Genomic DNA, 24074 nt, shown 5'->3' with positions numbered 1-24074 from the left:
ACAGCTACTGGTTGAGGGTAGATGTACGATTGAAAAGAACTCATGTATGATAATGCGAAGCCACCAAAGACGTGCGCAGAACAAACAAAATTACTAAGATACTACCTCCCAACTTGAGTGAATGTTTGCATTTGTCTACATGCTCATTTGATCCAAGCAACTACTTATGCATTTGCGCGTACTTCTCCATGACGCGCTCAACCACTTTCCTCACCTCAGCGGCATCCAACTTTTCTTTCCGGTCCGGTGTGTATACTCCGTTTACCTCTTGCTCAATGTCTGTAAGCTGCGTATACACGAACCCACAGCAATGTCCTCCGTCTACAATCCCGTCCATCATCTTTTCGATGCGCTTTAGCAAGTCCTTGGGATCAGTAGCAGTGGTGTAACCCCAGTCCCTCTTCCTATCCTCTTCACCCGCAGCCGATCGCGCAATGTTGACACCGCCAAACTCTGTGCAAATAACGGGTGCACCAGGAATGTGTTTCGACCCGGGATCCGACAAGCTCTCAATAGGTGCAAGGAACGTTGGTCTGTTCGACTGCTTCTTCATGATGCCGTCTAGCGTCGAGCAAGTTTTTGTAAGCTCATCCGCGTCGGCGTAATCGTGGAATGTGGTCAAGTCAGTGATGACGTGTTCCCAACCACAGTTATCGTTGATGGGTCTTGTCGAGTCCAACACTTTGGTCGCATAGTACAAGCTCCTGATGTGGTCTCTCTGCTGCTTGCTCGTGTGGAGATCAGTGTATGCCCAAGACTCATTGACTGGCGTCCAAGCAACAACACAGGGGTGGTTGCGATCGCGTAAGACGGCTTCCCGCCACTCTTGGTCCATGCGCTCTACATACGCCTCGGAGAATGCGTATGCATTTGCCATTTCACCCCACACTAGCAGACCCAGACGATCAGCCCAGTAGTGGAATAGTGGGTCTTCGACCTTTTGGTGCTTGCGGCATCCGTTGAAGCCCATCGCCTTGGTCAACTCGATGTCTAGCTTTAGTGCGTCGGAGGATGGAGGTGTCATGAAGGTCTCGGGCCAGTAGCCTTGGTCTAGGAAGAGCGCTTGGAAGTATGGGCGGTTGTTGAGTCGGAAGGTGGAGTTATCCCAATGGAGAGAACGCATTCCGGTTGTGGTGTGGACTTGGTCGATGACTTTGTTTTCATTGTCGTAGAGGCGGATAGTCAGATCGTATAGAGTGGGCTCCTCCGGAGACCAGAGGGCTAGGTTGTTGAGCCATGCTGTCGCGTCAGAAAGTGGGGCAGTGGATGTAAGAGGCAGCTGTGAAGTCTGGGAGTCGGAAAGTCGCATGTTGGTGCTCAAGGAAGCAGTGTCTGAGTCTCTTGGAAGAGCAACCTTCTCTGTCTTGCTGACGGGCACACCTGCCAGGCTGGCTTCGAGCTCTACGCTGTATGCATGTCCAGCAGGCCTTCCTATGATTTTGATGCTAGCTTCCAGCTTGCCGCTCTCGATATCATTGCTCTTGAATAGCGTGCCCGCGCTTGCATCTCCAATCGCCACAACAGGCACTGATTCAAGCCACACGCTTTGCCAGATACCGCCACTGGGCGTGTAGAAGATACTCTCTGGCTGAGCCTTCCAGTACTGCTTTCCTCGCGGTTGTGTCAGATCGTGTGCAGAATCAAATACGCGGATGGTGAGTCTTTGGGCCTTCTCCTCCGTGAAGGCATCCGTGATATCGATGTCAAAAGGCACATGCCCACCGCGATGGCCACCAAAGAAGCGCCCATTAAGCCAGATCTTGGCTTCGTAGTCGACGGCTCCGAATCTGAGCACCACACGGTTTCCAGCCGCCTTCTCGTCCATAGTTCTCGGGTCTGCAATGACCCTCTCGTACCACAGTACCTCATGCACGCCCTTCTCCTCGATGCCAGAGGCCGGGCATTGAAACACGTACGGAACCTGGATGTTCCTCTTCTCATGTACAGTATGTTCATTTTTGAATGAGTTACCCTGCAGCAGCTCTTGAGTCCCAGCGGCTATCTTGGCTGTGATGCTGTGCGCTTCGGTGTTCTCGGCGCTATTGGTGTTGGTGGGGTTCACGGTGATCTTGTCCGGGAGAGAGGTCAAATGCCATCCTTGGGTCAAGCCAACATCGTTGTCGTCAAAGAGGAACGACCATGGGCCATTGAGGGGTGTCCATGTTAGGTCTTCGCGAAGGAAGTCGGGACGGGGATAGGAAGGTGGGGCTGCGGGCGGCATGCTGATTTTCTGGATCTTGAGAATGTATGGGATGCGATGATGGGAGAAAGTAAGCTGTTACAGATGAAAGATGAAGACGTGTTATAAAAGTTAGCATTCACGTGAACTTGATGCAGCGTGGTGGAGATGTGGAGAGAACACTGGGTCGAGTGAGCACCGAGCTCGATTAGGACTAGACTGGTATGGGTACATCGTCGCTTTGGATCATTCCAAGGTTGTCCTTCCTCTTTCCATCTCTTTCAGAACGCCGTTCATCAACACAACACTGCGACAAGACAAGTACATGAACCTAGTCGCGTACCGCGTCAATGAAGCCAGTACTACTGGCCATTCTTCGCTCCATGCTGTGCGCTAGCGCCTTTGCATCCTCCAGTCAGAACCTCCAAGCTCGCGCTTCTATTGAGCGCAGTGTTACGAATCTGGTGTCGATGCTCGATATGCACGACAGATCCATTAGGGCGAGTGTAATGCCCAGACGACACCGTCCAAGGGTTCTGAGGCAACACCATAGTGGGTTCTGGATGCTCGATTAACAGAAGACTCACAGCAGTTAGAGAGGAAGACGATGACTTACGAGGCATGCCGCCCAGAAAGGCGTTGATATTAGCCGCTGAATTTCCCTTGCCTCCACTTGCAGAATCATCTGCACTGGTAGGCTTCCCGGAAGAGGAGGTTGTGCTGGGTTTAGAAGTCATTGGAGGCTATAGAAATACTGTGGACAACCTTTTGGCCTTTGGCGTATGATTTGCAGGTAAGTACAACAAAACCGCACTGCTGCGGTGACGACTCATTTATATTTACCTTTACCATGAGTGTACAGCCTGAGGGAGGGTCTCTCAAGGCGTTCCATTATGTCAAGAAAGAGATAGCTCGTGCGGGAATATGATCGTTCAGTTGGGGGTCTCAGCAGCTCTTGGATAGCTGGACTAATTGTTTCAAGAGCATACGTACGGCGGCACATCGGGGGTCTCAGTATTTATATGGGGCGAACGAGGGCCTCATCATGCTCAATTTATGGGTATGCATATCACCTCGGACGAGCTAAAGTCAGTTATCGAAAACGTTGCTTAAGCTTCGCCTGCAATTAGTAAAACCGCGGGGCATGATCTGTGAACGGAGATACGGTCCATGGTCGAGGGTCTCAATACACAAGGCTTAGCGAAGTGCCCGGGTACGCATTCAGTAGCGAAGGCGCATCAGCTTCGCTCTCAGCCTCATCAAGAGGCTATGCACTGGAGTTATGAGCAGCCTAAGGCCTTGCAGTAATAATCACCGGAATCGTTCCTACGTCAAGGATACGCCTCTGCAGGACATGGGCCAGGCTTGCAAGACAAGAGGGGGGTCTCAATTAGCTTGTAGCGAGGACGATCCAATGTAAGCTCGTCGAGGCCAACGAAAAAGGCGGCACACTGAGGGGCCTCAGCTGGCTTCCATTTGTTTTCTTGGCTTGATTGGATGATGCGTCGCGTAGCTGACCATGCATGCATGTGCATGTCGACGCTAGATCGAAGGACGCGCACGGACCTGAGACCCCCCTCCCTACCCCCATCGCACATTTACCCACTGCTTGTCCCCTCTGTATATAAGGGAAGCGCCTTCCTCACCAGAAGGTGCTACTTTTACTTTGACAGAAGTGTACGATAGTCTAACAAGACGGCAATAAGTCACCCCAGACGCACTTGCCCTCCTGGGCTGCGTCTGAGGCTACCTACTAGCCTTCGGTGTTATTCACCTTTCTCTGAAGTCAGTTCGTGTACGTTCTATTTACATATGAGGGCATCTCTAACAGATTTTCTAGATCCAATAATATTCGAGATTGACGTAGCGCAAGGCTACGGTAGCCTTGCGCTGTTTCGATACCGACAGCACATTATGATCATTTGAACAACTGTCCTCGACTCCTCCAACAACGCTTTTGGTGGCACCCTCTTCAAGATAGATGGTTTACGAATACTTTACTCGAAAGAAGCAATAAAGGGCCCGACAATATCAAGCCATCGGTCTTGATGACTGTAGCATCACTGGGAATTGCCTTCCAAACTTCGGATGTCTCTCGAAACATCATTATAACCAACCCATCGGCCTCTAACGAGGTGCAGATCGATGACGGAACATCTGACATTTCTGTATCCACGCGGCATTATTCAGTCGACAGTCTTCTATCACCCGGCAAGGATCGATCCACCCCTGCCCAATGTAGCACGCGGTCCGACGACAGCTTGGAGCATTCCAAGAAGCATTCACCCCAATCATCGAGCTCTGCTACTACGACTTCAGATCAACCTGATTATGGTAGTCCCAGTCAGCAGCTTCAACGCCGGCACATTCAAGAAGGGAGGAAAAAGCATCGCTGCACTGAATGCTCCAAGAGTTACGATCATCGCAAGAACCTGCGCGATCACGTACAAAGCATTCATACCGAGGATCGGTATGAATGTCCCGTTGAAGGCTGTAGGGAGAGCGTAGCACATCAGAAGAACCTCAGAAGACACATTGCCGCAAAACACGGAAGCTGCACTGGCATTAAAACCACACCATCCAGAGCTACCAAACCACCATAAAGTCGATACCGCAATTGAGAGTGAGGATTTGCTGGAACAATATGGCCAAGGCTGGCAGGCCCCGGTGAATTGGCTCCGTTTTCGGAACATGCGGCGGAGACCTTGAAACCGAGCATATTGAGTACACTGAAACTGTTCATCACTGAACAGTGCATTAGTAGTACTGCAGTATCACGGTATAAGAGAAGTAGTACTTCCAGCATCCCTCTTGAGTCTTGGAAGTCCTATGGTCTTTTCCTTTGTTGATGGTCTTCATTTCGACAGGACAGAAAGTAGAAGGTTTCTTCTGTGTTTCGGGATCTGTAACATTTCGTATTCCTTTTGTTTATATGGACCTCGCAGTTTATCCCCGAGTCACGCCCACCTGGCTTGCGTGGGAGCATGTAATACGTGGTGGGAAACATATACCCCAAACCTCAGCAAACTTTTGTTCTCTCTGACATATTGCCCTTCCCTTCTTTTGAATCAGTGCACCCACACAGCTCCATGCTATTAAGTTAGATCGCGCGGAGCAAGTCTCACAGCCTGCGGAGCTAGATCCCATTAGCTTGATGTTGTTGCGCTGCGGATGCATGCCCAACTTACCGACATAAGACGGGTTGACAACATTTTTACCAGTGACCCTCTTAATATCCTCAAACACGACGTCCATAGGAAGAAACATTCCTTGTCCAGTACTAGTCACTCCAAAGAGCAGACCGAGCTGTGTGCCTGATCCCTCGTGCAATACTACACTGCCATTGTCACCAAACTCGCAGAAGTCCCTCCTCTCGTCACTGCTAACCACGCCAAAACATGCAGCCACATTTTTCGCATCTATGCCATTATCACCCGAGATCTCATCGTCTGCATCAGGGTTGATGATGATCATGCAGGCGTTGATGGTGCCGGCCGTCCAGCCACTCGTGCGCCCGTATTTGGCAACGTGCACTTCTTCTTTGTTGGCATTGAAGGTTGACCATTGCCTGCACTGCTGTGTTGGGACAAGTATCGTCTTGTTAGAGTAAACATCAGGTAGTCTGTTGGTAACGTCGCGTTTTGTCGTATCGTCCATACGAATTAACGCCCAGTCGAGTGGGAAGACGAGCGTAGGTTCCGTCGCCTTCATCTTCTCTTTGGATCGGCCAGTGTCCGGATCCGATGCGTACTTGTTGGCCTTGACAGTTCGACGGTCTGAGCCTGCGTAAACGTAGCCAATACGCCGGTCGAAGCTTTCGCATTTCTTATGCTCTTCACTCTTCTCTTCGTGCAACATCTTGCATTTCGCATCTCCGTTAGCAGCGTAAGTATGATAAAGTGTGATATGATTTTGCAGCATTTCGAGGTAGCCGTGATGGTCGAGCGTCGCTGGAGATACCATGGCTTGAGGCGTGTCGGCTAGAGTCTTGTCATCGACACCTAGAGCCTTGTTGGCTATGTTGGAGATGATGCTGTCAAGGCGTGCATCGCGGACGCCGTGCCAGCTCGTTAATCCGCATCGAATGCCGCCGGACAGGGTCACAGATCCACCCAAAGTACTGCAACCTTTCTCATCACCCGAAATTCCAAGAGAGGATCCCATATCGGCTATTTTGGCGTAGGATGAGCCGTTGACGCTGTCGGTCAAGCTATTTCGCCTCTTTGTTCCCAGCATCGTCTTCCCACACAGTATTTCGATGCCGAATTCGGGAGCTCTCTTGGCAATCTCAGCCATCATCGAAGGCACCACAATGTCGAACCATTTGGGATTGCGCGCAGTCGGTGTGGTGATGACAATTGTTGGTGAACATTCCTGGCGCTCGTCGATCAATCCTCGATGCAGAATCTCCACTGAGAGCCATTCATGCTTGCTCAGCAAAGACAAAACATCTGGAGATATAGCTTCCCATTGCTGGTGTATGTCATACTCATCATGGCGGATAGGGAAAGACATCATGCCGGAGGAGTGCCTTGCTCGATAGTCTATACACTCGATTTGGATATCCTCAGTCCAGGAATTATCGCGGAAGCTAGCTCTGATCTTGATGATAGCATCTTCAATGTCCTGATGAGCGTGCTTCAACATGTCGACCCGTATGAAGAGCGTCAAATGCGCAATATTGTCGTTCTCCTCAGTAGCATCCCGAGGAACTCGGAACGCAAAGTGGAACGCGGTAGTCCCACGTAGCAAGCCATGTGCTATCAGAATGTCTTGCACATCATGCAGTATCTGATATGAGCCTGGTATCATCCATCTCGCATCTATGTCGGTGTCCATCGGCAGAGGTGCAAGTGTCGGCCAGCCCATACGATATGGAACGTGTCCGGGATCCATCTCTTTGCGAATCTCTTCGTCGGTACGAGATGTATAGCGCCTGCGTTGGGACATTGTGGGAAGTAGTCGATGGGTTAATCTAGTTCTTGGGAGATGGTCGCGGGCTAGGTATGCAGTAAACTGCTTTTGCCTCGTACGAAGAAGAAGTTCGATAGGCTGGCTGGAGTCTACGTTAATATTTAACTGTGGGATTGCAAGATGTCAAAGGCGATTTAGCTGCCTAGGCTTTCTGTGAAGATGTTTTCTGTGGGACGTTAATGTTCAATGTTCTCCAAATAGTGTACTGGGCGTGGTGGTAGAAGCTGTGGAAACCAGAGCACAGGCCTGTGGAAGAGAAATTCGGCCCAAGCCAGTGTGTACCATGGTTACACGACTGGCTATGTCGTATTGACCACTCACATGTTTTGAACTCGAATAAAGCACTGGACGAGGATTCAGCGCGATCCATTACATCATAAACCGACTATGGAACGTATCAACCTCATAGAGACCAGTCACCCTCACGGATATCTGGTCAGAGACGAACAACGACAAGGCTCCCAGGCTTCCCACATGGTATCGAGACTGCTACCTTCCCTTCCCGCATCGCGTCTTTATTCTCGATATGTCGGTCATCCACTCATCAGTTTCCTGGCCCATATCCGCTAGATAATGGATAGCTACTTCCAAATCTAGCCTCGAATCGAAGGTCACGGCCGTATCGTAGGTATCCGGCATAGTACCAATCGACCGCACCGGGACCACGCAGGCGTTTTACACCTCTGCGTCTGCCGCGATAATTCCCCGGTCCCATCGGCTGGTAGCCCAGGTCTACATCAAACTAAGAGAGAGAAAATTAGCATTGTGTCACTAGATAGTTCTAGCCTCGTGAGGAGACGAGAAACATGTCGATATTCGCAGGCCTGCAGCATCATTGTGTAGTAACAGCTCAGTAATATTTTGGGGGTATCTAGTAGGTAAATGGGAAGATAGATGTTCAATGGCCAAGTCGGATAATAATGGTGGTGCGAGAAGCTCTTTCGCGCAACAGCCAGTGTTATACGCGCGAAATCCACTTGCTCAACTCACTGATGGCTCATCAGCCTGGTCGTCGGAGTCGTCGGATATCTCGATGAGGTCTTCGGCGTCGCGCCTAGGCCTCTTCTTGCTGGCTTTGCCGCCGGAGCCGACGGCGTCGAGGAACTCGTTGTTGTCGATCTTGGACTGGAGTTTGGGCGCGGATGCAACGTCTGCGAGGAAGAGGCGGTCGTTGTACGCATCGAAGGCTCGCTCGTCCTACAGCATGATTAGCTCGTCACCAGCGAGATGGAGCGCGAGACGGAAGGACGTACGTTCTCGTCGTAGTAGTCGAGCCTCAGCCACTGCTCTTGGTTGGTCGACTTCATGAAGGCCTGAGTCAGCTCTGCGGCAGTGTCACCACCCGTCTTCTTGACTTGGGCGAGGAAGGCCTTTGGTTCGGCGACCTTGGCGCCTTCCTGTGACTCCTTCTCGCGGCGGCGCTGGACAGCTTCTAGCTGGGCGGAGGCGTCGATCTGGTGGAACTGTGTGCGGAGTTGAACGAGGCCGTTGCAGCGGGTGAGGTGGAGCTCGTCTGCGCCGAGTCAGTCTTGAAGCGATGATGGCTGGTGTCGCACGCTACTTACTGTCGCGGAAGGTGCCGAGCATGTAGCTGGTGCCCTTGCCGTCGTCTTGCATGATCTGGCCACCGAACGTCTGCGTGTTGAGGACGTGGCCCTTCTCGTTGGCGTCCTCGAAGTGGGTGACGTACTCCTCAAAGTTGTCGTCGTCCTCGGTCGCAATGGGCGCTGCGGGGGCTCCTCCCTCACCGGCGGCGCCAGGGCGGTTGGTGCTGCGCGGCATAGTGCGCTCGAAGCCGGAGGCGATACCGAAGGCCTTCTGGCCAAAGCCCTTGGTCTTGCGCATGGCCTCGCCCCAGCGCACACCGGCGACGCGGTTGTAGTTGCGGTGGATGTTGACGGGCACGTCGACCTCAATGAAGCCCGACTCTTTCTTGAGGCGCAGCTGTGAGGGCTGGCTCTCAGTGGCCTTGGTGAAGGGCTGGTCGGGCGGGCGGTTCAGGTACTGCAGCACGTACAGCTGCTGCTCGGCCATCTCGGGGGTGATGTAGACGTCGTACTCGGCCACGACGGGGTCCTCGTCTTCGATATCCATGGCCGCTGAGTTGGCCATTGTGTTAGCGGAGTCTGCTTTGGTGTTGTGGAGAGCGAGGGCTGGACGTACAGGCCATTTTAAGTGGGCGCGTCGGGGCTGCAAGCAAAAAGAGTCGCGGTCACCCAAAGTTCCAAAAGTCCAAAAGTCACAAAAGTCACGGCCGCCCCGCAACGCGAAGTCGCGTGGAGCCGCGGCCCGTGCAGCTCAATGACGGAATGCATCCGATGTCTCCAGCCCGCCAACCACGATAGTTCTGTTCTGTACTTTGAGCTATCCACAAGCTCTAACAGAATATCGCCATGGCTTACATTGCACCCATCCACCGGCCAAGCAGCGTCCGGCATGCGCTCAAGCTCAACTTCCTCGCCCCAGAGGAGGATTGCCTCGTAGTCGCGTAAGCAGTCCGCGGGTACATGCATCACTATCTATCCAGTGCTAATACGACTGCAGCAAATCCAACAGACTCGAATTTTATACGCAGACCTCCGATGGACTGGCCCTCCAACACTCCAAAGCCATCTATGGCAAGGTCACCATGCTCCAGAAGCTCCGCCCAGCCCTATCGCCGACCGACCACCTCTTCGTCGGAACCGATCGATACATGTACTTCACCCTGTCATGGAACCCCGAAAAGAAACAATTACAGACGGAGAAATCATTCGCGAGCGTGGCCGACAATGCTGCAAGAGAGTCGCAAACGGGCGAGAGGTGTCACATCGATCCAACGGGGCGATTCATGACTGTCGAAGTCTACGAGGGCATCGTGACCGTCATACCGCTAGTCCAAAGAGGAAAGAAGAGGAAGCAAGAGGCTGATATCGCCCACCTGGGAGACCCTCAACCAGTCAGACTACCTGAGATGTTCGTCCGCTCGTCTGCCTTCTTGCGCCCACGGTCGTTCGACGACAAGCCCAAGATGGCGCTACTATACGAAGACACACACTCCCAAGTCAAGCTGAAGTTACGGGAACTCACCTACGCCGGCGAAGAGGTGGACCTACAAGAAGGCGAGACCTGCAAGACCGAACTGGAGCTTGGCTCGAGCCACCTGATACCCGTCGAGGAGCCTTCCCACGGCCTGGTAGTTATCGGCGAAACATCCATCGGATACTACGACGACGAAAGTGGGGAACTCCAGACCGAGCCACTGGACGAGGCGACGATCTTTGTGGCTTGGGAACGCATTGACGCTCAGCGATTCGTGCTCGCCGATGACTACGGTCGCCTATACATGTTCATGTTGGTCTTAAGCAGCCAAGGCAAGGTCCAATCATGGAAGCTTGACGTAATCGGGGAGACATCTCGCGCATCTACGCTGGTATATCTCGATGCTGGCTACGTCTTTGTGGGATCGCATCAGGGCGACTCGCAAGTCATCAAGATTGCAGAAAAGTCGATGGAGGTCGTCCAGACATTCTCCAACATCGCGCCTATACTTGACTTTACAATCATGGATATGGGCAACAGATCTGGTGAAGGGCAAAGCAATGAATACTCTTCTGGCCAGGCGCGCATAGTAACCGGTAGTGGCGCCTATCAAGATGGAAGTCTCCGGAGCGTTAGAAGCGGAGTTGGGCTGGAGGATCTTGGTGTGTTGGGCGAAATGGAACAGATCTCTGATCTATTCAGTCTGAAATCCACCGCCTCTGCCCAGTATGAAGACACCTTACTAGTCAGCTTTGTCAACGAGTCGCGCATTTTCCGATTCGACCCGCAAGGCGAGGTAGAAGAGGTAGACGAGTTTGCTTCGCTCGCTTTGGATGAAACGACGCTAGCCGCTGCGAACATCTCACAAGGCCGTGTTATTCAGGTTACAAATGGACGAGCCCGAATTTGCGATCTGGACGGCGGAATGATAACGTCGGAATGGATGCCGATGGGTGGTCAGGCTATCACCGCTGCTTCAATCAACGATAGTCATGTTCTTGTCTCTTTAGGAGGCGTGACTATCGTTTCTCTGAGTATGGCAGACGGCCTACAGGTTGTCAAAGAGAAGAAGTTCGGTTCAGAAAGCCAAGTCGCCTGTATTGCTCTTCCGTCAGTCTCGAGCTCTGTATGCTTCATCGGTTTCTGGAGTAACTCCCAACTCGCCATATGCTCTCTCGACACCCTGGAAGCGGTCAAGACAGTCCAGATCTCCGAAGACTCCGTTCCCCGCTCATTGCTACTGACTCAAATATTCCCGGAACAACCGCCATCCCTCTTTGCCGCATTAACAGATGGCAATGTTGTCACATACGCCTACGATCCTTCAACACATGAGCTATCAGGAAGGAAGAGCATCGTTCTAGGCACGCGTGAAGCTAGTTTCCGTGCCCTACCTCGCGGTAACGGCCTGTTCAACGTCTTTGCAACATGCGAACACCCATCCTTGATCTACTCTTCAGAAGGTCGTCTTGTATACTCCGCTGTTACAGCAGAGAAAGCGACAACAGTCTGTCCTTTCGATTCGGAAGCGTACCCTGGCTCCGTAGCCATCGCAACCTCGGAAGACCTCCGCATCGCTCTAGTAGACACCGAACGGACAACGCATGTACAAACACTAAAGGTCGATGAGACCGTGCGACGGATAGCATACTCACCTAGTCTGAAAGCTTTCGGCCTCGGCACTATTAAGAGAATACTGAAACACGGCGAAGAGATTATGCTGAGCCATTTCAAGCTCGTGGATGAGATCCAGTTCAAAGAGCTCGACACTTATGCGCTCAACGAAGAAGAGCTGATCGAATGCGTCATGCGCTGCGAACTGCCAGACGGCTCTGGCGGTGTTGCAGAGCGCTTCGTCATCGGCACTGCATACCTTGACGATCAGAACGCGACTGCAGAACGTGGCCGCATAATCATTCTAGAGGTAACGCCTGAGCGCGTACTCAAGCTCGTCACCGAAATCGCTGTAAAGGGCGGTTGCAGGTGTCTAGCCATTTGCGAAGGCAAGATCGTCGCCGCGCTCATCAAGACTATCGTAGTATACGATGTCGAATTTAAAACGCAGAGCTCTCCTGACCTGGTCAAGCTAGCTTCGTTCAGATGCTCGACTGCACCGATCGATGTTACAGTCAATGGTACCATGATCGCCATCGCTGACCTGATGAAGTCACTCGCCGTTGTCGAGTATACAAAGGGTGAGGCGGGTCTACCAGACAAGCTTGTAGAGGTTGCGCGCCATTACCAGACTACTTGGGCAACAGCAGTGGCGGAGGTAGACACGAACACTTACCTCGAAAGCGACGCGGAAGGAAACCTGATGGTCTTGTACCGCGACCCGAACGGTGTCACAGACGATGACAAGAGGCGGTTGAATGTTAGCTCGGAAATGCTACTGGGAGAGATGGTGAACAGGATACGTCGGATTGATGTCATGACAACCTCGGACGCTGCAGTCATTCCCAAAGCGTTCGTCGGTACTGTAAGTCTATTCCATCACATTCATCACTTACGGATACTAATTTCCATGCAGGTCGAAGGCTCAATCTACCTCTTCGGTCTCATCTCACCGGACTACCAAAACCTCCTCATGACGCTCCAATCCAATCTCGGCGCTCTCGTCGCCGCACCTGGAGACATGGACTTTGCCAAGTTCCGCGCGTTCAAGAACACCGTTAGAGAAGAAGAGGAACCCATGCGTTTTGTTGATGGAGAACTGGTGGAGAGGTTTTTGGATGTAAGCGAGGAAGTACAAAGGAAGGCCGTTGAGGGATTGGGTGTGGAGCTCGAGGAAGTCAAGGGATTGATTGAGGGACTGAAGAGGTTACATTAATACAGGGGGATGTACATAGCTAAGCTAGTAACATGAGTTGAAAGTACTCATCGCACAAATGCAAGAAAGGCAAAAAACTACATTCGCTTCAATGTCATGTGAAAGGAAACTAACCACCTCGTCGCTTCACCTCTTTTTCTTATCAGGACAAGTATTAGAAAGGAATGAAAGTACCAAGTCCAGAACGCCTTCGATATCGTGTCGCCATGACAAACTCCGTGTTGAGCCGCTGTACATGCTCCAATCCCATTACCGCGCCTGAACTCCCTCGCTTTTTGAATAAACGTACATTCTCATCGTACACAACATTACATGCATCGCCAGTTTTGAACGCCCGAACGCCTGTCACCCGTATAGTCGACACAATCGTGTCGTTGAATTTGTAGTCGCTGTAGAAATCTCAGGACTCTTCAGTCCTGTTCACGAGGCGGGTTTCGTCGATAAGTTCCACTGGCCTCGCCCCCAGGCTTCTGCTGTTGCTCGTGGTCTTGCTCGTGGTCTTGCTCGTGGTCTTGCTCGTGCTCCTGGTTCTGGTCCTGTACCCGCGCCCGATGATTGTACTTTCTGCGGTTATTCTTCCTAGGCTTCCTCCTGAATCCGGTGTTGGGGTCCGCGCCGTTTCCATTCTGATGGCGGTCCTGGTGGTTGTTCTGGTACGGCATCCTACCGGCCCGTACGCCGTTGACCTCGCGGTGCTGATTTGTGAACGGCTCGGGTGTGCCTTCGGTGTATCCAATGTAGGAGGTGTGTTCATGGACCCACATAGGACGTTGGGTTTGTTCGTAGTAAGGGGGTGGGCCGGCGTTGAAGTCAAACGGGTTGTGGACTTGGTTGTAGTAGTGGGTGTAGCCATCATATAGGGGGTATGGCTGATACCCGTAGAACCCAGGGCTGCAGAACGGCAGTCCCTGAGGATGTTGCGGCAGCTGGTACTGGGGCTGAGCGTTGAAGCCTTGCTGGGGCGGCGTCGCAGGGGAAGAGACGCGCTCGCTCGAGGCAGGGCTGGGATGCGCAAGCTGGCCGGGAACAAATTCAGCGGCCGTAGGCCTCAGAAGGACGGGAACTGGGCTGTCCGACATTTTAGGGAGAAAGGTCGGTGTAAAAAGACTGTGGAGTTGGGGCTGCTTGGGGAGTGTTAAGTCGAGGGGGAAAGGGTGCGCCGGAATTTATATAGAGAGAGTGGGCAGCAAGCGAACCAGAAAGTGAAATACTCCTTGGCCCACCGATTGCGCACTGCAGGTGGGAAGTGAAAAGTGAAAAGGTGTGCCTGCCGGCGCGAGGTAATGTACTGTGCCGGCTCAAGCGGCGATGGACCAAGATTGTGCTGCGTTTGTTCGTGAAAGCACTGAACCCTGTTAGCAAGCTAATCGCACCCTTGCTGGGCGGCCTGTTGAGGGATTTTAGCAATGTGTCGGTGACGAAAAAGTGAGGTGGAGGAGCTCATGCGCGGTACCACGGTATTGGTTATCGTCACCCAGTAGGAGGGACCCAGATTGTACAGTCGCAGCAATGGATTGGTGTCCTGTCTATTTCAATACACCGTCTTCGTCACTGCTGTCCCCTGCTGTGTTCTTCACGCTGTTGAGTTCGACTGTGTCATCGCCTTGGTCTTCGTCGTCCCTAAAGCCCTCCGTGTTCGCGTCACCATCGCGGTCGAGAAGTGGGGCCTCTCCCGTGGTAGCTACCACACTCTTCTTCTCAGTCTCCTCTCTCATGCCGATGATCACGCTGCCAGCTACCAGCATGGCTGCCCCAAGCCACCATAACCCCGGTAGGTTCTCGCTGAAGATAATGAAGCTAAGGACGGCGGTGACGATGAAATTCGCAGACGTGTTTATGATGCTGACGCGTACGGTCGAGGAAGCGAGGGTAAGGGCACGCGTGAAGAGCCCCCACATGATCGCGTTGAAGACGAGGTTCATACCGAAGAAGAGCTGCGCGTTGCGTTAGTTGTGTGCGGGTAATAGCAGGCATGATAGGTGGAGAGGACGCACCCCTCGTATCGCATATTCAACAATCTTGTTTGACGCACTCAGCCCGAATGCCAGGGCTATGGAGCTCGACCAGGAGGCAGTGAGCTCTGTGGTTGTGCTACATCATCGTCAGTACACAGCGTGGGTTAGGGCGACGCGACGTTTTCTTACAGCTTTGCGAAGACGCCATTGAAAGCTGCACAAGCGCCACTGGAGATGGCAAGCATCAGCCACGCTGACTTGGTTTGCGGAATAGACATGATCGCGGCCGTACTGGGGTGCTGCGGGGAATGAGGTCGATGTTCACGGATGCAAGTTGATGATCTGCAAGGTACGACCGGGTGCACTTCCGCGCTTAGTCAATATGGGGTAGTAGTACATGCAGGTCGCATCTTGACGCAATATATGAGGCAAGTGCTCTGTAGTGCGCATGCTACTGGGAGTCATAGTCTACTGCCCAGCTCTTCTATCCACTATCAGTCAAGAAGAGTTCACTAGAATTGCACTCCACCCTGAAGTCATCACCTGAGTGTAGCAGGAAGGGTACGATGGCCCAGATATGCAAAAGATCATAATTGTTCCAATTTATCAGCGTTAAACCAACGCGATTCACGCATTCAGTCCCAAACTCCTGTTCATGCCAGAGGTATCGTGAAAGCCTTCCAAGGCTATTTTAGCCGTAACGCCGAAAGCATATGATGACACAGGTCTCTAGAGAGACAGCTGTTCCTGCCGGTGGATTGCATCTTGCGCAATCGCATTTGCTTGAACGCGATTGTCTCCTTCCTGTCTGCTGCAGTGCATCTCTGAACGCCCTTTAGGTCGTCTAGGCCTCGCCAGGACGCTTCGCGTTACAGGAGACGATCTTGACGCGGTCGGCATGGACTTGATGAGTGTTGTCCAGCTTGAAGTTGATATCCTTGATGATAAAGGTCCAAACGTCGTCGCAGAAGCGGTAGGTATCGAGATGTCCCTACGGAGTTTCAAGTCAGCACACGATGCTTCTCACTGGTCGCCCGTGCGCGACTGACCTTGAATGTCAAGCGCGACTTGACCTTCTCTGAGAGCACATCGGCAACGGCCTTGTCGAAGTTGAGGAGGATCTTCATAGCGAGCTGGGGTTCTATCCGGCGCTCGGTGATGAGGTTGTCCAGGGTGTCCGTGAGAGAGCCGCCCAGGCTGTCCTCTGTTAGCCAGCGCTTCCTGCTACGCTCCTCTTGAGTGGCATGTAGTACCTGCTTCGGCGGTAGAGCTCGTAATACTTGGTGTTGTCGGTGGCCATGGTGCTGATAGTTGCGACGAGCTGGTGGTTTGGTCTCGGTGACGCCTGAGCGGGAGCAATGATGGGGGCGCGCCGAGGTGGTTACTAAGCCGTTCGATGCTAGCGCGACGCGGCTTGTTCCGCCTGCATCATCGCCAGCTTCGCGGCGAGTCCATCACGACGAAGCTCCAGCCGCCTCTTTCACCATCCATCTCCGCCTCTACGACCACTAAACCCAACATGTCTCTTACTTATGGAACGGGCGGTGCGACCGCCGCCCTCGGTGTGGTGGGCTTGTGTATGTACCGCGCGCAGGGGCGTAGGCGATAGCTAACGACCTCCAGACATGCTCTTCAACAACGAAGGCGAAGCTTTCAACGTACGCACGCGTTCCTACCAACCCGATACGGACATGGCTGATTATATACCAGGTCGGAGCTTTCCTCGAGAGCATATCGCCATACACATTTGCTAGTGTCGGAATTGCGCTATGCATTGGTCTCTCTGTCGTAGGCTCGGCATGGTACGTCTGACTGTCAGGCACACACACGCATCGCATCTGACAATCGCAAAGGGGCATCTGGACAACCGGTGTGTCCATCGTCGGTGGAGGTGTCAAGGCGCCACGGATACGAACCAAGAACTTGATCTCCATCATCTTCTGCGAAGTCGTCGCTATTTACGGTGTCATCATGGCCATCATCTTCTCCTCCAAGATGAACCAGCTCTCGGACCCTGAGCTGTTGTACTCTGGATCCAACTACTTCACTGGATACGCGCTGTTCTGGGCTGGAATAACCGTGGGCATGTGCAACCTGATCTGCGGTGTATGCGTGGGCATCAACGGAAGTAGCGCTGCCCTGGCCGATGCTGCGGACCCTGCAATGCAAGTAGCTGTCTTTCCTGGGTCTCTGCTTCGATGCTAACTTTGTTATAGGTTCGTCAAGATCCTTACCATCGAGATTTTCGCTGCCATTCTCGGACTGTTCGGTCTCATCATCGGACTGCTCATGCAGAGCAACGCCAAGGACTTCCAGTGAGCGAAGAGTTCTCGCTTTTTCGCCTCAGGGCACAGTCATACGAACTATATCGAACCTCGATCCCGCCTAGAAGGACGCCAAGGAGGAGTGTTTTCGAGTGCCAGCTTGTGTAGCTGGTGAAGAGGTTACTGAAGGTCATTTGCAGAGGTTGTACAATGTACATAGGAAGGGGCGCTTGTATAATGCATGTAATATGAGCGAGCATCGGCGTTAAATACCATTTATCGATTACTGTTTCCAATGTTCTTGGATGATTCTCTTGAGTGAACTGGTGGATCTGATCGACTCGGCGTGTAAGCAATGGCCCGTGCACGATGTCCACAGGGTGGGATGTCCGCTCTACTCCGCTTCGACTCAACATCGACAACATTAAACATGGCCACCACAGGTTCAAAGTTGAAGGCAGCGATCTTGGTAGTGTCTGAGACAGCTTCCGAAGACCCATCAACCGATAAATGCATACCAGTCCTCAAGAAGGTCTTCGGAGATCTCGGAAATGACCAATGGGAAGTCAGCGAAACCGAGATAGTACCCGACAACACTCTCGCAATCCAGAAGACTATCAAATATTGGACTGACGGCCCGGAGCCAATCAATCTGATCGTTACAAGCGGAGGTACTGGTTTCGCAACTAAGGATGTCACTCCGGAGGTGCGCGCTCTTATTCTCGAAATGGCCCAAGACACGCAGCTAATAGAAACAAGGCAGTTACGCCGCTGATTGATAGACATGCTCCTGGTCTTATGTAAGTGATTTCTCTCGATACCTTATGTGAAGGCTCACATACAACCAGACATGGCATGCTCACAACTTCATACGCCGTCACGCCGTGTAAGTCTTTGAACTCCAAGTTGATCATCCAGGCTAACGTTTGATTAGTTGCACTTATGGCGAGACCTGTTGCTGGAGTGCGAAAGAAGACTTTGATGTTGACTTTGCCTGGATCGCCAAAAGGTGCCAAAGAAAATCTAGAAGCAGTTCTGAAGTTACTACCCCATGCGTGCATCCAAGCCGCCGGTGCAGAGTCGAGACCGCTGCACGTCGGTGGTGTAGAGAAGCTCGAGAAAGACGCGGGTATTTCTTCGGGTGGCGCTACTGCAGGTACGTGATGTGGTATTTCCCCCGGAAAAGCTGCAACTGATAAGGGTAGGAACTGGAAGTGGACATCATCACCATCACCATCATGGACATTCGCATGGTCACGGCGGTCACGCAGGACCCAAAGCTCACACGAACCCAGAAGAGCGTCCCCAGTCTAATGATCCTTCCGCGGGACCAACTCGCAGATATCGATCGTCGCCGTACCCTATGTTGGCAGTCGAAGATGCGCTCAAGCTAATCTCGGAGCAAACCCCAGCTGCTGCAGTACTGAAGGTGCCAGTAGACATGAGACTTAGTGGTTCGGTCCTTGCCGAGGACGTCAAAGCCACTGAGTCTGTCCCGGCCTTCCGAGCTAGCATTGTCGACGGATACGCGGTCAAGATCCCAGCGACTGGCAAGTTCGAAAAGGGAACTTACCCTGTTTCGATCATATCCCATGCACAGCCTGGCGAAGTTAAGGAATTGAACGAAGGCGAGATTGCCAGGATTACGACTGGAGCCCCGCTTCCTCCTGGTGCTGACGCTGTGGTCATGGTTGAGGATACAGTATTGAAGAGTCTGACCGAAGATGGAAAGGAAGAGAAGGAGATTGAGATACTGACTGATGAGATCAAGCCAAACGAAAACGTACGAGAAGTCGGCAGCGATGTCAAAGAAGGCGAGATCATTTTGAAGAAAGGCGAAGGTGTCACAGTCGTGGGTGGCGAGTTTGGCCTCCTTGCGTCTGTGGGTACGACAGAGGTGTCAATCTACAAGAAGCCTGTCGTCGGAGTCCTAAGCACAGGAGATGAAATCATTCCACACAACAGGGAGGGCCCGCTGCGACTCGGAGAAGTACGCGATACCAACCGTCCCACTCTCATCACTGCCGCACGAAGCCATAGGTTCGAAGTCATCGATCTGGGTATCGTCTCAGACAAGTAAGTAAAATTGGAAAAGAATATCCGATTCATCTGTCGCTGACCAAACCCAGGCCCGGCACTCTTGAGCAGAGTCTCCGTGACGCGATGCGCAAGTGCGACGTTATCATCACCTCTGGTGGCGTCTCGATGGGCGAACTCGACTTACTTAAACCAACCATCGAGCGCTCTCTCGGCGGCACGATCCACTTCGGCCGTGTCAACATGAAGCCAGGCAAGCCTACCACCTTCGCTACTGTGCCTGTAAAGGACAATGATGGAAAACCTGTTACCAAGTCGATTTTCTCGCTTCCTGGCAATCCAGCATCAGCCGTTGTGTGCTTCCACCTATTCGTATTGCCTGCGTTGCATCAGCAAGCTGGAATAAAGCCACTCGGACTACCAAGGATCAGAGTTATATTGGATGAGGATGTGAGGATGGACAAGGGTCGTCCAGAGTATCATCGTGCGCTTGTCGTGACGAAAGAAGATGGGTTGCTATACGCCAGCTCAACGGGCGGGCAGAGGAGTAGCCGCATCGGCAGCTTCAGAGGTGCGAATGCGCTGCTTTGTATGCCACAAGGCGAAGGTAGCTTGAAGAAGGGAGAGAAGGTGGAGGCACTGCTCATGGGGAAGTTGGGTGAAGTTGAGCGATGATAGACATGTTCGTCGCAATATTATAGGATGAAAATGCCCGTGCATTATATCTATTACATCTCAGAATGTGTTCCACATCAACCATCTAAGTGTTGTTCCTTCCCAGCCGTCGTCGCTACATGACCCAATATCTAAGCCGAGACAAAGGAAAGAGAAGTCCTGAAGGGTATTCGCAACTGCCGAAATGAACAAAGGAAATTGGGCCAAAACCCAAGGATCGGTACCAGGCGTGAGCTCAACATTACCCTGTCCCATCATCACCGTGCCTGCCTGTACCCGTAAAAACACCGACGCTAAAGTGGAAAGACGATACGAAAGACTTTTTTTTTGAGTTTGTGTGTGACTCATCATGCGGGACCGTGGCTGGACTTGGGCTTCAAGTCTTCCATCAGGACGCTGCCTCTGAGGGATCCGGCGCTCGACGCCAGTGCCTTGCGGTACGCGTTGGTTTGCGAGAACTGCTCCTCGTAGTGCTCCTTCAGCTTGCGCTGCCTCTTCTCCCTCTTGTACATCCAGAATATAGTGGAAGCCAGGCCTGCGATGATCATAGTGAAGACAGCTGTGAGGACACCGCCGACTATTGCCGTTTCCTTCTTTTCTCTTGAGCAGGTCTTAGGAGGTGGGGCAGTGGTTGCGGCGGCCGCTGTGGGTTCATTGGTCGGGCTCGGGGTTTGAAGTTGGAGGGTTGCGCTGAAGGTTGTTGTGATTTGGGGTGCGTCTTCGTTATTGCAGCAGCTCTTCGTGTCGTCGGCGCTGCGGCAGCAGTATGTTCCGGAGTCGCATGTTTGTAGTTGCCATGCTTTTACTGGCTTGAGACCAAGGAAGTCGTTGGAGACTGAAGTGAATTAGTTGGGGAACATCAGATGAGTCAAATGTTTGTGAACTTACCACCAGGGCACAAGTCTTGTTGGCATGCTGCATCTTTTCCTTCCTTGTCTGTACAGCCTCGCGAGAAGATCATACCGATCGACTCGTTTGTTGTTCCCATACACAACCCATTACTCATGCAGATGTCGGTGGACGCGCAGCATCCGCTGTGATTGGCGCTAGGGTTGCATGGCGTGTATGTTTTGTCGAGTGCTGTACCGTCAACGGCATAACATTGCTGACTCGTAGCAACTGCGACCAAGGTTGCGAAGACCGTAAGGAGGGACCGACTCGACACCATATTAGACAAAAGACAGTATAAAACAAGTAAAGGAGTGACTGGTTGCAAAAGCAAGTGATCGCGATGAACTGAAGATATGTGATGAGCGAACTGGATGTGTGGAGAACCTAAGGATGTTTTAGAGCATTAATGTATCCCATATGCTGTCGACAGGACATGCAGGTCCATATTTAGTCTCTAGCCCTACATTCGCAATGTTATGCGGCGAAGCCCTGTACAACCTTCTTCAGCTGGCAAAGCCGATGGTTACAGGGTAGACCCCGCCGACATTTGAAACAGGACAATCAAACCTGGTCTTCGAAAGACCCATGGACCCGTATACGGAGGCATGGGTGACGCAGCTAACAAGCAGTTCGAGGCAAGTGTAACAGCCTCGACGTTGGAAGCAGTGGTACAAAGACGACAAAGTCTATTTCGTTCAGGCGCGACGGCGCTTCCTCCTTCACTTGCTTCAAGGGACGCGCTCTTTCAGATCCACGTACGCGAACATGGCGCTTGCTGATGCGCGCCTCGCTTTTTGCTTTGTCACTTGACAACGGGTCGTTCAGTAATGCTTTTGCTTGCGTTTAGCCGCATGAGGTAGGTAGTGAAAGAGGACGGGAGGCTCGTAGCAAATGAAGAGTCGAGGCGATGATGCGCCAGGTGTGGTGGAAGGTTTGAGATGCGAGGCGGAGTAGGCCACGGCTAGCATCTGATAGGTCGAGTGCCGCTTAGTCTAGCACCACAGACCCCTTTTCGGCACGTACCTGCATTTCCACCATCGAACTCTCTTTGCCATCGCTGCGACATATCACCGTTGACAACGGCGCCGCGAGCGCCCCGAGCTGTCAATCGCGGGGATGTGGTAGCAAGCATCAATCGTTCCCTCGGTCGGTCAATAGGTCAGATGTTATCAGTTTCGCCGATCCAGAAACAACCCATCACATCGGTGGCGTCTATCTCCATCATTCCAAGCTTCTTTTCCATGGAGATTACTCAGCGCAATGACCTCTTCGACCGTTGCCTGTTTTGACTGTTGGAGGATCGCCCACGATCTCGAGCTCGCCTGTACCCGGTGCGTGCAGATCTGGGCACCCTGGCCTGCGGCACCATCCAGAGTTTTTTACCTGTTGGCGGCGACGGCAGGGCCTCCGCGTGATGACGAACTACGGCTGTAAATTAGAACACACAGTCTTCAGGTGCCTCATCTCTCAAAATTCCACCGCCCAGTGTACTTGCCTACTGCCCAATCTGGCGCTCACGTCATCTCGCGACCAGCCTTCCGGACCCTTTCGAGGTTGGATCGGGCAGGGTGACATGAGCAACAACGTCTATTCAAGCACGGTCGACGGATCAGGGATGCAATATGGGGTGTTCGGAGTATTCGGAGGCTGCAATGAAGATCTATGGACGACGATGGACCGACCCGACCACGACCTGTATCACGGTCCACGTCACGATCGCAAGACGCTTCATTCAGCCCTGTAGACGTTCAGCCACCGCAGGCTTACTAGCACGGCTATCGCGCGCGGACATCGGAAGCCTACCAGCGAACACTCGCGGAGTCTCTAAGCAATGGTACATTTCCCATGAACTTTACAGTCTTTCCGGTCCGTCTTCAGGCATCTTCGTAGCCCAAGCCAGCAGCCCCAGCTATCAGACCGCGAAATGACAACCCTGACTTAGCCATCCAGCTCTTTGAGTAAGTCCTCTATCCTCCTTATCTGATTGCGCGGACCTCCATCAACCACCACCCACTCCAATAAACTTTCTTTCGCCATCTTTGCCCAACGTCTGGCATCTCCCATCATTCCATAACCTGCGTACACGTACGCCAGTCTCTCATAGTCCTGGGCGAGCAGAGTATCCAAACCCTCTCGTTGACTAATCTCCATTACTTCTTTCTCCCAAGCAACAATTTGTTGGGCATTGTAGGTTTCTGCCGTCAAGTTCTCCAGCATCTTCCGGAGTTGGGCGAACCTCGCACGGCGCTGGTCACTACCAGCTACGTCGTATTGCGAAGCAGTGCAAAGAGAGCAAGTGCACTTGAAGTTCCAGCCTTCCTGATAGAGTGTTTGTCTGTCGGCGTGCTTCAAGTCGATTTTACCATACGAGATACCAATCTCTTCCCCAGCCGCGATGTTCCGTTGAGCTTTGATCTCCATTGACAGTGTCTTCGGAACAAAGCGCGCGTGCGCATTGGGTTGGCACGCGTGATTGATCCGGGCAACGGAAGGGAAGAGACACATGTAAGCGTCGTCTACTTCGCCATCAGCGAGCTGGCATGCGAAAGCATTCGTCTTCATGATGTCTTCAACTTTGCTGCCACCCAGGCTCTGATCCAATGCGAGCACCGAGTTCCGATCTGCCTGAGGTAATCGATCAAGTGCGGCACTGAAGAGTGTTTGGCCTTGCGCACGCGTAACTTGCGTAGGAAAATGCGAGCTCGCGATGATACGCGCAGTATCGAGTAATATCGTTTCTCCTTTCTCCAAAGCCTTTGTGGTGATTAGGCCTTTGCCCTTGCCCGGGAAGGCCCGAACTTCGAGACCATCATCCAAGCCCTGGTGTTCCCCGTTCAGAGCTAGGAAGGCCGCAGATATCGCATCTGCAGCTACAGGTCTTGCGATAATGCTTAAAGCATGTCCGCCTCTTGTTTCGGAAGTCGTGTGTGTGCAATATTTCTTCTGCTTCCCTTGAGCACAGGCTGGATCGTGCGACCACGGTAAGTGCTGAAGGGGCGTCTCTTTCGGCAATGGTTCTGAATTGCCGGTGGTGAATGGACAATGTGGTAATTGGAGTGGCAGTTGAGCTTGGACCGCGAATTGATGCGGCGCGTTTGGGCATTGCGGTGACGCATAGGCGTACAACCCAAATGCGCATGTCGCGAACGACAAGATCAGAATCCGCATACAACTCATGATGGTAATGGAATGTCTACGGAACGCATCACGGAAAGCGGTTGAGATGTCTACTTCTCTCCTCGCGTCTG

At 52.5% G+C, this 24074-nt stretch overlaps 11 protein-coding genes across 11 annotated transcripts; 3 read left to right on the top strand and 8 right to left on the bottom strand.

The window, feature by feature from the left end:
- Positions 1-160: 160 nt before the first annotated feature.
- On the bottom strand, positions 161-2221 carry J4E84_004158 (uncharacterized protein; the record flags this gene model as incomplete). Its single annotated transcript, XM_049386766.1, has 1 exon — positions 161-2221. The coding sequence occupies one exon, from the start codon at positions 2219-2221 to the stop codon at positions 161-163; it is 2061 nt and encodes a 686-aa protein (XP_049245536.1).
- A 3053-nt stretch (positions 2222-5274) lies between these two features.
- J4E84_004157 (uncharacterized protein) lies at positions 5275-7129 on the bottom strand (the record flags this gene model as incomplete). The annotated part of the gene is made up of 2 exons (XM_049386765.1): positions 5275-5315; positions 5368-7129. 2 exons carry the CDS (start codon positions 7127-7129, stop codon positions 5275-5277), a joined length of 1803 nt encoding a protein of 600 aa, XP_049245535.1.
- A 1005-nt stretch (positions 7130-8134) lies between these two features.
- On the bottom strand, positions 8135-9265 carry J4E84_004156 (uncharacterized protein; the record flags this gene model as incomplete). The annotated part of the gene is made up of 3 exons (XM_049386764.1): positions 8135-8350; positions 8407-8666; positions 8719-9265. 3 exons carry the CDS (start codon positions 9263-9265, stop codon positions 8135-8137), a joined length of 1023 nt encoding a protein of 340 aa, XP_049245534.1.
- A 281-nt stretch (positions 9266-9546) lies between these two features.
- J4E84_004155 (uncharacterized protein) lies at positions 9547-13004 on the top strand (the record flags this gene model as incomplete). Its single annotated transcript, XM_049386763.1, has 3 exons — positions 9547-9641; positions 9698-12653; positions 12705-13004. The coding sequence occupies 3 exons, from the start codon at positions 9547-9549 to the stop codon at positions 13002-13004; spliced, it is 3351 nt and encodes a 1116-aa protein (XP_049245533.1).
- Positions 13005-13414: 410 nt separating this feature from the next.
- Positions 13415-14083, bottom strand: J4E84_004154 (uncharacterized protein; the record flags this gene model as incomplete). The annotated part of the gene is made up of 1 exon (XM_049386762.1): positions 13415-14083. The coding sequence occupies one exon, from the start codon at positions 14081-14083 to the stop codon at positions 13415-13417; it is 669 nt and encodes a 222-aa protein (XP_049245532.1).
- Positions 14084-14530: 447 nt separating this feature from the next.
- On the bottom strand, positions 14531-15237 carry J4E84_004153 (uncharacterized protein; the record flags this gene model as incomplete). Its single annotated transcript, XM_049386761.1, has 3 exons — positions 14531-14938; positions 14999-15095; positions 15149-15237. The coding sequence occupies 3 exons, from the start codon at positions 15235-15237 to the stop codon at positions 14531-14533; spliced, it is 594 nt and encodes a 197-aa protein (XP_049245531.1).
- Positions 15238-15803: 566 nt separating this feature from the next.
- On the bottom strand, positions 15804-16259 carry TOA2 (Transcription initiation factor IIA small chain (TFIIA 13.5 kDa subunit); the record flags this gene model as incomplete). The annotated part of the gene is made up of 3 exons (XM_049386760.1): positions 15804-15950; positions 16009-16156; positions 16213-16259. 3 exons carry the CDS (start codon positions 16257-16259, stop codon positions 15804-15806), a joined length of 342 nt encoding a protein of 113 aa, XP_049245530.1.
- A 219-nt stretch (positions 16260-16478) lies between these two features.
- On the top strand, positions 16479-17278 carry VMA16 (H(+)-transporting V0 sector ATPase subunit c''; the record flags this gene model as incomplete). The annotated part of the gene is made up of 5 exons (XM_049386759.1): positions 16479-16536; positions 16583-16617; positions 16670-16761; positions 16813-17124; positions 17176-17278. The coding sequence occupies 5 exons, from the start codon at positions 16479-16481 to the stop codon at positions 17276-17278; spliced, it is 600 nt and encodes a 199-aa protein (XP_049245529.1).
- A 375-nt stretch (positions 17279-17653) lies between these two features.
- Positions 17654-19935, top strand: J4E84_004150 (uncharacterized protein; the record flags this gene model as incomplete). Its single annotated transcript, XM_049386758.1, has 6 exons — positions 17654-17929; positions 17983-18023; positions 18072-18109; positions 18158-18379; positions 18519-19299; positions 19353-19935. The coding sequence occupies 6 exons, from the start codon at positions 17654-17656 to the stop codon at positions 19933-19935; spliced, it is 1941 nt and encodes a 646-aa protein (XP_049245528.1).
- A 347-nt stretch (positions 19936-20282) lies between these two features.
- J4E84_004149 (uncharacterized protein) lies at positions 20283-20896 on the bottom strand (the record flags this gene model as incomplete). The annotated part of the gene is made up of 2 exons (XM_049386757.1): positions 20283-20770; positions 20824-20896. 2 exons carry the CDS (start codon positions 20894-20896, stop codon positions 20283-20285), a joined length of 561 nt encoding a protein of 186 aa, XP_049245527.1.
- A 1868-nt stretch (positions 20897-22764) lies between these two features.
- J4E84_004148 (uncharacterized protein) lies at positions 22765-24003 on the bottom strand (the record flags this gene model as incomplete). Its single annotated transcript, XM_049386756.1, has 2 exons — positions 22765-23696; positions 23997-24003. The coding sequence occupies 2 exons, from the start codon at positions 24001-24003 to the stop codon at positions 22765-22767; spliced, it is 939 nt and encodes a 312-aa protein (XP_049245526.1).
- Positions 24004-24074: the final 71 nt, after the last annotated feature.

This window comes from Alternaria hordeiaustralica (genome assembly GCF_023758085.1).
Source record: "Alternaria hordeiaustralica strain BMP 2776 chromosome Unknown scaffold_6, whole genome shotgun sequence".
Lineage (NCBI taxonomy): Eukaryota > Fungi > Ascomycota > Dothideomycetes > Pleosporales > Pleosporaceae > Alternaria > Alternaria hordeiaustralica.
The sequence above is the reverse complement of the archived record's forward strand: the minus strand, read 5'-3'. Positions and strand labels throughout refer to the sequence as shown.